The following is a 12,418-nucleotide window of genomic DNA, read 5'->3' as shown; positions in this document are numbered from 1 at the left end:
ATCGTCGGGTCCCTGTTCGTTAAGCTTTATTGGGTTTCCATTCCCTGTTCTACCTGGTGTTTCAATACTAGCATCTTTGCCTTCCAAATCTTAAGTGAATGGACTTCTTAGGAGTAGGTGATGGTACCATCATCGGCTCCCTGTTCGTTGGGTTGCATTGAGTCGCCTGTAGCTGCGCTGCCTAATGTTTCAATATTAGGATCTTTACCTATCCCAGTATTACGAATCTTTAAGTCAGTGATGGGTCCGTCGTCGGGTTCCTGTTTGTTAGGCTTTGTTGGGTCTTTCGCCACTGCACTGCCTAATAATTTAGTATTAGGATCATTGCTTCTCCTAGTCTTTCCAATATTGAGAGATGCCGTGATTGTCTCGTTGTCGGCCTCCTGTTTGTTGGGCGGTGTTGAGTCACCTGCTACTGCACGGCCTGGTGTCGCAGGCCTATCCTAGTCTTCCCAATCTTGAAAAAGACAGCTTTGCTCCCGTAGTGCGCCATGCCTTTAGTCTTAGCCAAACTTGTCACGGAGACTTGATCAATGCCAACTACAAAGAGAGTTCCTTCCTCCTTCTCTTCCCTGTGGAAGACCTCCCACTTCTCTGCGACCTAACCTTCGTTTTGATTGCTCAAGAATCCCAACATGCGTTTCGTCGCAAATTTACTGCCCCATCCCTTGGTGAAGACCGTAGCCTTTGTGAGCTGGGGGATATCCACCTTTCTCACAAGGTCGAGCTTTGCGCCCCCCCAGGGAGCGTGAATACCTCTGACGAGCTGTTTGACGGTATCAATACATTCCGCGGACACAAAACGCAGCGTAAAGATGTCCTCTCTAAACTCGCAGCTCATTATTTGTATGGGTGGACCCTCTACAGAGTTCCACACATCTATAAGAGTAACACGTCAATTTAATTTACTTCCTAACTCCTTGCGTGTTTTCAATTATGCCAATGTTACATATCGAAATAAAACTTTTAATTTAGCTTAAGTTACCAATTTTTATATTTCATATAATTAATTTGAGAAGTTTTATGTTTGAGCGTAGTGCTTATTATATTGAATGGGCTCTTATAGGGCTTTAAAATTACAAAATTCAGAAAATAAAATAAAAAAAAATCTATATTTAACTAGAAACTATTTTTTTTATTTACAGACTTTCCGAATATGGAAATTTCCAATGAAAGCACAACTTCTGGAGATGCATTGCCTGGTATGCAACAAAGTAGTGAACATAGACGAAATGATCCCTCAAACGCCGTTCAGAGTCCATTGCCTAAGATGGCTAGACACAAATCAAATATAAAGCGTAATCCAGTTGCTGAATGGATGAAACGAAATAACAAACTTTTGGACTCCAAGACAAGTATCAAACAGATGGATGAGCTCTGCATAAAACCCAAGGAAGGTCCATTCTTTAAACAGCAACAAAAATTGATTAAAGCTAAACGTTTGGAAAACAAAAAGCATAAATCGAAAAAGGCAAAGACGGGAACAAAAAAACAAAATACAATAGCATCTGATATAATTGACCTTGTCTCTTCTGATGACACAGACAGTAGCGATGTTGTCGTAATTCCTGTGCCACCTCCTCCGACATTTACAGTGGACGATAGTGATGACGAGGGCTGTGACAAAGATGGAAAGAAGAAAAAAACTGACTCACCAGTATTGCAACCAGAGGAGAACGCTTTGGATTCGGCAGATGTGGAAATGACAACGTCTTCAAGTTTCATAAAGCCCCTACAAACAACACAACAAGGTCTTACGGCATGCGAAGTCGGTGAAAAGCGTCTTGACAACTCATCTCGTTGCACTTCGCCTTGCTCGATTCAATCTTCAGATGATTTTATTGGTCAAAATGATAAAAGTCGTTTGCTTGAAACGAGTGGTATGGCTGATGATGAAGATCTCCTCTTGCTCACTTCAGATATGCATAGTTTGTTAGAAAAGCCACAACATTCTGGCGGCAAGAACATGGGGGCAGAAGGATGCGAACAAAAGAAACTTGATAACATTGTGAATTATTTAGTTAAAAGCGGTTCTTCAAAAATTGCAACTCCGAGTTCCTCAGGAGCAGCAGCCAAAAAGGACTATCGCGTTGAACAGTCTCAATTTAGAGCACTAGATGTTTACGAGAGCGAATCGGACATTACAGATAGTGTTTATTCTAAGGGAGCATCGAAATTAACTGTCATAAGACAAATTGACACAACTTCCGATGAATTGGAGGATATAACATCTGTTCCAATACGCACCAAACGGTTGCGAAAGCGTCGCGCCTCCAGCAGCAATAAAGGATCGGACGTAAACTATGAAAACACACAATTCAGTAGTGATAGCAAGAGCGACTCTAGTTCGGGTGCTGAACGAACCGAAATACCATTCATATCACGTGGTCCAGCAGTTGAGCGAAAAATACGTAAAGTCAGCCGAACATTATCGATTAGTTCACCTGCATCAAATAAATCGCCCAAGTCTGGTGCAACAAAAGGTCACATGTCAGATGGTGATTTTATAGCAAAACTCAATACTTTGGTGCAGGGACAGGATGATGAAAAAAGTGCGGCAGATAGTGATGATGACGAAAATGCTCCGTCGGCACGAGAAATCGCAGAGAAAATCCTTGGTGAAAACGATATGACTGTACCAGAGATTTCAGTTGAAGCTGCTGCAGTACCAAAAGAAGTTTGTAACGATTTAAATGATGTGCTTAGTACCATAGATAAAATGGAGGACAGTGAGCAGGAACAATTTGCAAAGCGTAACGATGAAACTAGAGCTTATAAGTGTCGAGAAAGCCGAAACAAAAACATCATTTACAAATCTGTGCCGAATGAAAACAACGCTCAAGTTGTCACTTATGTCGCCGATAAATCCCAATTGCCTTCCCCCAATAAGCCCGCACGGCAAAGAGCAAAGAATGGCTCGCCCATTTATAACATTGTTTTTGCCAGAGGGCCATTTTCAAATGGAGGTATAGGATGGAGCAGTGAAATGCGGAAATTTTACGAAGCCTCATGGAAAGGTGACGATTTTGAATTGGCGGAAGTTTTGCAAAACATGAATCGTAAGTACAATTGTAAATGAGTTTGTTAAATAGAATCTTGAGTGAAGTTGGAAACAATTTAAGGAGTTACACATACATACATCTATCGGCAAAGCGAATTGACAGCATAAGCCACATAATCTGGATGTGCATATTGCCCAAAATTTGTACAAACAATCATACTTTTAAAAACCTTTAAGAATATGTTTTGCATGCATGTGTAGGCAATCTGTCGGATTATTTGGGTTCCAATTGCACATAGAGTATTTTTCATTCATTCATTCATTTTTATTAATCAAACATCGCCCACCCGGCTTTACATTGATAGATTGGAACACTTTCAGGTTTTTATAATACAAAAATCAATACTATTGGGTTGCCTAAAAAGTAATTGCGGATTTTTTTAAAAGAAAGTACAATAAATGCATTTTTAATAAAACTTAGAATGAACTTTAATCAAATATATAATTGCCATTTTGTTCGATAACCTTTTGCCATCTTCCTGGCAAATTTAGTATTCCACGCACATAGAACTTCTGGCCTTTATCTGCAAAAATCTGAACCAAGTGCGATTTTATAGCCTCATCATTGCCGAAAGTTTTACCATTTAAGGAGTTCTGCAAAGATCGAAATAAATGGTAGTCTGATGGTGCAAGGTCAGGGCTATATGGTGGATGCATCAAAAGTTCCCAGCCAAGCTCACTCAGTTTTTGGCGAGTAACCAAAAATGTGTGCGGTCTAGCGTTGTCCTGGTGGAATATGACACCTTTACGATTGACCAATTCTGGTCGCTTCTCCTTGATGGCTGTATTCAATTTGTCCAATTGTTGACAGTAAACATCCGAATTAATCGTTTGGTTCCTTGGAAGCAGCTCAAAATATACCACACCCTTCCAATCCCACCAAACAGACAGCATAACCTTCTTTTGGTGGATATCAGCCTTTGAAGTGGTTTGAGCTGGTTCACCATGATCGTTTTCGACTAATGTTGTTGTAAACAATCCATTTTTCATCTCCAGTTATGATTCGTTTTAAAAACGGATCGAATTCATTGCGTTTAAGGTGCATATCACAAGTGTTGATTCGGCTTGTTATATGAATTTCTTTCAATACATGTGGTACCCATTTTAAAATTGACGCCAAACAAACAAACTTTTTTCTAAAGCAAGCTGAAAGTAACAGCTGATAACTGACAGAAGAAAGAATGCAATTACAGAGTCACAAGCCGTTGAAAAATTACTACTATATTACCGACAATTACTTTTTGGGCAACCCAATAAAATCTAATATAATACTATCACTAAAATAAATAACTAACAAATTTATTGAATGTAAAAAAAATTGTTAAAAAAAAAATTAGTAACATAGTCTAACGCACAATTATCCGCTCAAACACCAAGAAAAAGCAGCAAATGTGAGATTAATTCAATTGAGTTGCCTATAAGAAATGTTGGATTAGCTTAGACTTAAAAGTTTGTTGACATACTGAGATGTTTTTAAGACTAGAAGGAAGAGTATTCCATAGCTTAGACAAGCGAATTACAAATAATCTTTCAAATACAACATGATTGAAACTTTCAATACGAATTTGAGAGTTCCGGGTCGAATGCAAGAATTGAAAGTAAGGAAGAAGGTAACTGGGTTCACGGTACTTAAGGATATTGAAGAAAAAGCAGAGGCATCTAATATTGAGAAAGTGCTCAAAAGAACGGCCAAGTAATTGTTTCGCAAAGTATTCATAGTCTCGTCTACAACGACGACCGTAAACAAACCGTAGTATGCTGTGGAAAAACTTCTGAAGCCTAAGCAGATTAGTCCTATTGGATCCGGAATATACCTAAGCACCATACAATATATGAGGCATCAGCAACGAATGAGCCAGCATATATTTTATTTGTGTGGGTAAAATAACATTCAAATTGTAGAGCTTTTTAAGTATAAAGTTCAATTTGGAGCAGATTTGTGCAATGTGCAAGGAGAATACAATATCCGAATCAATTACAAAGCCCAATGAGGTCATAGTATCAGTCGATGTGACAACATTGTTTTGAACAATAATATTTTGAGGAGAGTAGTGATGACGTGAGCTATTGAATACCACGCATTTTGTTTTACCAATGTTAATCGTTAAGTTATTTGACCGAGCCCATTGACAAACTCGTCCAATATCTTCATCAAGGTTCGAGATGCAACTTTCTAACGTACCGGAGTCAGCTGTACTTAACAACTGAAAATCATCGGCATATTTTGCTAAGACTACATGTTGTACACAAGAACGAACGTCATTAACATAGAGCATAAACAAAAGAGGTCCCAAGACAGAACCTTGGGGTACACCAGTAGAAATAGAATTAACATTAGAAACACTATAGACTACATACTGCGAGCGATTTGACAAAAATGACATAAGAAGTCTACAAGAGGTATGCGACAAATTGAAATTTTTAAAGAGTTTAAAAAAAAGAATGTTATGGTCAACAGAATCGAAAGCTTTGCTGAGGTCAAGTGCGGCAAGAATACAGCGATCGCCTTTATCAACAGCACGCCTGATCGCATCAGTAAGTTTGACCATAAGAGATGTGGTACTGTGGTGTTTTCTAAAACCCGATTGACAAGGGTCAATCAATGAAAAATGATTAAGATGATCCACAAATTGATCCCTTATTATTATTTCAAATGAATTCGACAATGCTGGAAGAATGGAGATTGGACGATAATCAGAACAACTTTGACCGGTAGTGTCTTTTTTCCGTAGGGGAGTAACTCTAGCTAGTTTCCATGCAACAGGAATGTAGTATATGCTGCTGAATATAAGGTAAGATTAACTTAATAAGTCGAATAGGTATACCATCGGTTCCCAAAGCATTCGACTTAATTCTAAATATTGCACATTGTATTTCGTCCGGATATATATTTCTAAAGTTAAGGGTGTTGTTACGGCTATCAGAGTAAGAACTATTTATTTGGCTAAAATCAGGTACGTAGTTAGAAGTAGAAGAAGTAAAATAATTATTCAACACACTAGGATCTATATCACAGTTGCTATCACATATAACTGAATCAAGACTGCCGGTAGAGCGTATTTTAGACCACAATTCTCTCGAATCTGTGGAACCAGCAAAAAACGAGCACCATATGAGCGTTTAACCTTTAACTTCTTATAGTATTACGAGCCATAGCCGCAAGTCATTACTGGCAGAGGGTTCTTCAATAGAAGCGCGATATGCCAAATCCCTGTTGAGGATAGCTAGCCGCACATTATTATTATTGTACCATTCTGGTTCGCCATATCTAATTATTTTCGTTTTCTCAGGAACATGCCTGTTAAACCAAATATAGAGTTTTTCATTTAAAACTGATAGCTGTAAGTTCGTATCAGTAGTACAGTAAATTGACGAAAAGTCAGTAAGCAATATATCGTTTACCAAACTTTCTATATTGACAGAGCTGTAAGCACGAAAAGATTTGAAAAAAGTATTACTGCTGGTAGGCAGTCGATATTGCAAAAGCATGAATGCATGTTTAGAATTAAGTGCGGGAAAGTTGAATTGGCTGCTCTGAATCACGGAGGCGGTGCAACTCACCAGAGTGTAATCAATAAGAGATAGAGAGTTTCGAACTAAGTCGAAGTGCGTAGGAGTGTTGTTGTGGAGAACGGAAAGATTGCAGCGAGTTAAAGATAGTTTAAGACGTAAGTACTTCTAGAATCTAAATTATCACAGTTAAAGTCTCCTAAAATTATTACATTTTCGTCATTATTATTTTCGTCATAAGTGTAGTGATCGGGTTTCATTATGAAATTAAAATTATTTTTCTAGCCACGCTACTTTGTGTCTGTATACGATAGAAGCGAGACGTATGTCAAGTCTTCGCATTACATATGTATGTGTGAAAGGGAACACGATATTATCGTGGTCAATGAACAATTTATACTATTAAATAACAATTTAAATCGTACCATTAAAGTTATGTTCAACGTATGCCTTGTTTACCAATCGCTTGCCGAGATACAAAAGAAAATCGAATTTCTATGTCAAAGTTATAAAAGCAATAAACACCTTGTTTCAAAAGTTTTTTTTATAGGTCAATACCATAATAAATCGGTGAAATTTTGCTCCCGGAGTAAAAAAAATTATATGGTCAGATCCAAATATATCTGGGATAAGATAAATTTGGATCTAAATGGATCTGCCATATCCAATTTTTTTTACCTACATCTGATGCTATATATAATTATATCTGTTGGTATATATAATTGAATGTGCGATAATTATATCTGCGATATATAATTATATCCAAAGAGATTTGCTATATATAATTATATATGACTTTGGATATAATTATATCTGGCCTTGGATATAATTATATCTGGCCTAAGATATAATTATATCTTGGGCTATGTATGTGCATATCTTGCGCTACAAATAACTGAATTTTGTTCATTCAGTATTTTAACGTAAAAATGATTATATTTTATTTTAAATTATAAAGCAAATAATATATTTACATTAGTAATCCCAAAGTATTAGGTATTTTTTTTATTCGTTATAAATCTTACATGTATACATTCACTAAAAATTACATTGGTGTCTCAACGCCAAAAAGACAATAAATTATTGTATTATTTACTCTTACTTTACTTTAATTGGCTATGACAGAATATTTGTGCCACCAGCTAAACGTAGAATAGCGTTCCAAGCGCCTCGATCTTCTGCGCTCATTCTAAAATCTCTGACACCAAGTTTCGAGGTGTCTCCCACAACTTCATACAATATTTCCATCGGGCTTTTGGTCTTCCCGGTTTGCGTGTACCACCGTGTTTGCCTTCAAAAGACTTCTTTGCTGGAGCTTCTTCATTCATTCTGACAACATGACTTAGCCAACGCAGCCGTTGTATTTTGATGCGTGTAACTATGCTTACGTTATTTTACCAACCCAAATTAAATATACATTGGCTCATTCATTGCTTATGCCTTACCTAATCTTCACAAACTACAAAAGTGCTTTCACGGTATTCTGCGAATTATCTAGGGTCGTCGGTGTACACGGGATTATGAATACGTTTCTCATCAGTTTCTTGGGTGTTCTTTTGAACACTTTCTAAATATTATATGTTTGTGCTTCTTCTATAATGCCATAAAGAATGGAGAACAGATTTATCTTCGCCCATACTTTCAATTCTTGAATTCAACTCGAAATTCGAAAATGCATTGAAAGCTTTCATCATATTATATTTGAGAGATCCTTGCAATACGTTCGGCGAGATTATGGAATACTTTGCCAAATGATCTGAAAAACATTTCATTATGTCACCGGACTTTCAAAGATAAACCGACTAAAATTCCATCACTGTTGCAACCTCACACGTCCAGCATTCAACAAATTACAAATTTGGATGGGTGTTATTTTGCAGCTTCTCCATTAATGTTGCCTTGTATTCGGGCACTGTTTCAGGGTGGAACTTGTTTGAGTTTGTTCAAGAGGTGGAACTTGTTTGAGTTTGAGTTCTTTTCACGACGGCTGGGCGTAGACGTTGAGTGGCCACTATCGATGTCGGCTCCTCGTCTAGTTTTCACATCCATCAGCGAACCCATAAAGAGTTTACTGATAAGAAAAACTCAAACGGCGACTATTTCGGTACCATTCGACAAGGGAAGAGGAATTTCTTCTGCCGTTTATCGTGAAGCTACATCTAGTTATTTATTGTGAACTTACTAAAGTCGGATATATCATATAACAATAAATCTACACTCTAATTATAAGAGCATTATCTTGTTGTGTAGACAATAAATCCATAACAAAATAGAATACTAATTGCGAAGCTTTGCATTTCTTTTCTTCTCAGCTGATAAAAATCTTTGGCGGATATGTACGGAAGACCGATTTACAAAATCAGTTAAACGCTTTAATAATCTAAAGTGTACCAATTGCTGTGAATTTGGTCACGCTAGGTCGCATTGCAAACGACCTAGGAAGCCTCTCATTTGCTATATGTGCGGCCAGAGTGGGCATCAGGAGCCTCGTTGTCCAAATACAATCTGCCTGAGGGTAAGTTTGAAATAACATCAACCACAACCGTTATCTACAGCAATTCTAATTTCTAACTACAGTGCGGCAATAAAACCCAAGTTTTTCTAAAGGGCTGTAATGCCTGCTCATTCCAAAATCGACTTATATGTCCCATATGCAAAATTAGAGGCCATTCGATAGACTTCTGCCCCGACAAATGGAGACGATACTATGCAACGGTAAGATTGTGTGTTTCGATTTTGAGCTCATACTCATGCAACATAACAACAAATCCATATTTGTATAGACTGAACCAAATGCATATCCCAGAAATAGCATTGTTTATAATACAAAAAAATATTGTAGCATTTGTGGTCATCGTGGCCATTTGTCTGATGTTTGTCGAAATGCTATGCATCTGGAATATCCCCCGATAGCAACTACAATTAAATCTCACCAAAAATCATACAATGACATTGTAACAAAGACTATTTTTGGTGGCATTGGGTTCAATTTAATGTATGAACCAACTGTGGAATATTGCTTTGATATGGCAGGACTCACATCACCTGAGAAGTATTACGGACGTTTCTTAGAAGCTATAGGCATGGGTTACCTATTGAAACGGAAACGTCCCTTGGGGATAGACGCCTCGGGAGTTTCAGCGAAGAAACCCAAGCAGTCGCATAAGAGTACGAAATTTGTAAACAACATATGCGAAGCCCCTAACCAGGTAGGTCTGATAGAGAAAAAAGTGAAATAAGTAAACATAGTGTATTGTCGATTTGATTATTTTCACAGGTTCAGGAAATAAGTGCGAGTGGCAGTGTCTACCAAGAATGCCCCAAAGTGACTACAAGTGCTGACGATGATGATGGAACTTCTGTTGGCGAAGTTGAAAGCACCGTACATGACGAAGATGACATTCAGTTGAATGTTGTAACTCCGACTACATCTGCCCGTGCAAAATTTTCCAATTTTAAACCTCCAAATAACGTTACATCTTCAAATAATCCACCGCAACTACTGGACTCCGATTCGAATTACAGTTTTTCTGAGCACTTCGATCTGCCTTCAACATCGGCGAACGTCCTTAAAGTAATGGAACACTCTGTCGCAGCAGAGAACATAGCTGAAAAAGAATCCGATATTCGATTGCCAGTTGCGCACAAGGAAAGAGGTAATCATTTTCCATTTCAAATGGAAGTAATGCCCGATTTTATACCTCTGGCAGACTCTACTTTCGAATGTGACAATGAAAAACATGGCCGACCGAAAAAGCCGCAAGGTATTTCAAACAGATTTGTCGTTGCCGAATCAGAAGATGAGGAAAACAGCAACAAATGTGTTAGCAAAAAGGAAAAGGTAGATGAAGCGGGTTGTCCATGCGAAGCCAAAATCTATTTGAACAATTTCCACAGTAAATATTTACTGTCTGTGGAGGGACGTAATTTTTTGGCCAAATGTTCTAGAGGATGTGACTTGAAAGCTCGATTGGATTTCACTTCCGTTGGATACGTATTGGTTATCTTTGGATTACCCAATGACCAGGACAAGTTTCAGCGTGAACTCCTAATGAAATACCGGGAAATAGCAGATCAAGATGCGCAAAAACATGTAACAACGCCAAATATACCAAAACGTATCGATGTTCTTATTCGTTTTCTGCGAGACGATATAAATCAGTTATCGTCGAACTTGGGAAATGCAAACCATCTGTTCAAACGCTTGCAATATGTCGAACGGCAGCAGTCTAAATCGGGCAGTAAACTTGCGGATAAAATCAGACGCTCTTTGAATATGATACTTGTCGGCCAGGCTGGCCTAAAGGACGGCAACATTCATTTAGATAAGCTTTTAACGAGTCTAAAAACTCTAATCAACGACTACAGCTCGGAAGAGTCGACACCTTTGCCATTGCGCACAGAGATCTCAATGCATTGGAAATACATATTTTCTTCATACCGGTACGACAATTACCAAGAGCTTGTAAAGACCTACAATAATCTTGTATTGAAAAATCGAATAACAAATCTTGTGATAGATCCCCTAATACTGGGCAATAAAATTTTGGACACAAGCTTAACAGACGAGCAGAGAGAAAAACTAGAACAATCAAATCCACGCACTGATATGTCAAGTACTAGTGGTGGGGAATATTCCATGCAGCGACAAACGGAATCTACTCCCATTACACCGAAAAATTCAAAACATCTGAAGCGAAAGCTTAACCAAACGCCTGGGAGCTCTCCAACTTTCCAATCGCCAGCCAAAACTCCCGTCTCCCAGAACATACGCTCGGACGTTATGTGCACGCCTGTTAAGGCAAAGTCCACTGCTACAAATGCTACTCCTGCAAGCGTTTCTAAGAGACAACAAAACAAAATAATGCCTCCGCCACCATTGGCAAATCCGGCTTTGGACATATCAAAACAACAACAAGTTTCTGAAAAATGCAAAAATACATGCGCTTCATTACTAAAAGAGATAAGTGCAAAGACCTCGTCACGAAAAGGCAGCCACACTCTCGATTCAAAGTTGCCTTCAACATTTTGGTCACGCGAATCCATGCGCTATTTGGATGACTGCATTCCTATCGTCTCCTCTCGACCAGAGCTAATGGAAAAAGTAAGACGTGTATACCAAAAATCAAAAAGTGGACAACTCTCATATAACGACTACCTCGCTGTAATAAAACTCCATACAGCACTGACAGGAAAATAACAATAAAATTTATCGTTTATCATTTTATTATTAAATACATACATACATAAATAACATTTGTATGAAGATACGCTTTTAGTTCAGATACACATATGTTTTTGTATATCAATTTGATATTTGTAAATGTACAAAAACAATTTTTTGTACAATAGAATTGTTTTTTTTTTTTGTATTACTTTTAAAGGAGCAACATGTAAATAAACAAAAAGATTAATTTTTGAAGTTTCGCATTGTTACAAAATTACTATCGAGAGTAACACTTGGAACTTAATTTAAGTAAATTTTAATGTTTAATGTTTGTTCCAGTATCCGTCAGGTTGCGGATACTGGAATGCTCCATACGGTGTAGCTGCAATTGCAGTTGCGGGCATTCAGCGGTATGCATACCAATCTCCCTTCTCTCACCAGTAGCCAAGACGCTTGAGGGAGAATTTCCATTCGCCGAGCATTAGCAGGAATTTCCAAGACTGCATAGCACAACAACTGCCATAACTGCACACATTTGCCGCTGCTTCAAATTGCTCAAGCCATGTGATAGAACGGTGCCCGTGGCACTGGATCTATCGAAAGCATTCGACACTGTCAACCATGCCCAACTATTTGAGGGCCAACACGTCTCTACAGCCAGACCTGAAACGTTGGGTCGC

General features: G+C 38.1%; 1 protein-coding gene across 2 annotated transcripts in view; it reads left to right on the top strand.

The window, feature by feature from the left end:
- LOC106092180 (uncharacterized) overlaps positions 1–11,854 on the top strand; it is a 34,645-nt gene extending 22,791 nt beyond the window's left edge. For both annotated transcript variants that reach the window (XM_059370311.1, XM_059370309.1), the window contains exons 3-7: positions 1,146–3,059; positions 8,884–9,086; positions 9,149–9,286; positions 9,355–9,780; positions 9,849–11,854. In XM_059370311.1, the coding sequence (XP_059226294.1) occupies positions 1,146–3,059; positions 8,884–9,086; positions 9,149–9,286; positions 9,355–9,780; positions 9,849–11,771 (4,604 nt within the window). In that variant the 3' untranslated portion in view covers positions 11,772–11,854. The remainder of the gene's footprint in view (positions 1–1,145; positions 3,060–8,883; positions 9,087–9,148; positions 9,287–9,354; positions 9,781–9,848) is intronic.
- Positions 11,855–12,418: the final 564 nt, after the last annotated feature.

Source organism: Stomoxys calcitrans, chromosome 1, assembly GCF_963082655.1.
Source record: "Stomoxys calcitrans chromosome 1, idStoCalc2.1, whole genome shotgun sequence".
NCBI classification, from domain to species: Eukaryota; Metazoa; Arthropoda; class Insecta; order Diptera; family Muscidae; genus Stomoxys; species Stomoxys calcitrans.
The sequence above is the reverse complement of the archived record's forward strand: the minus strand, read 5'-3'. Positions and strand labels throughout refer to the sequence as shown.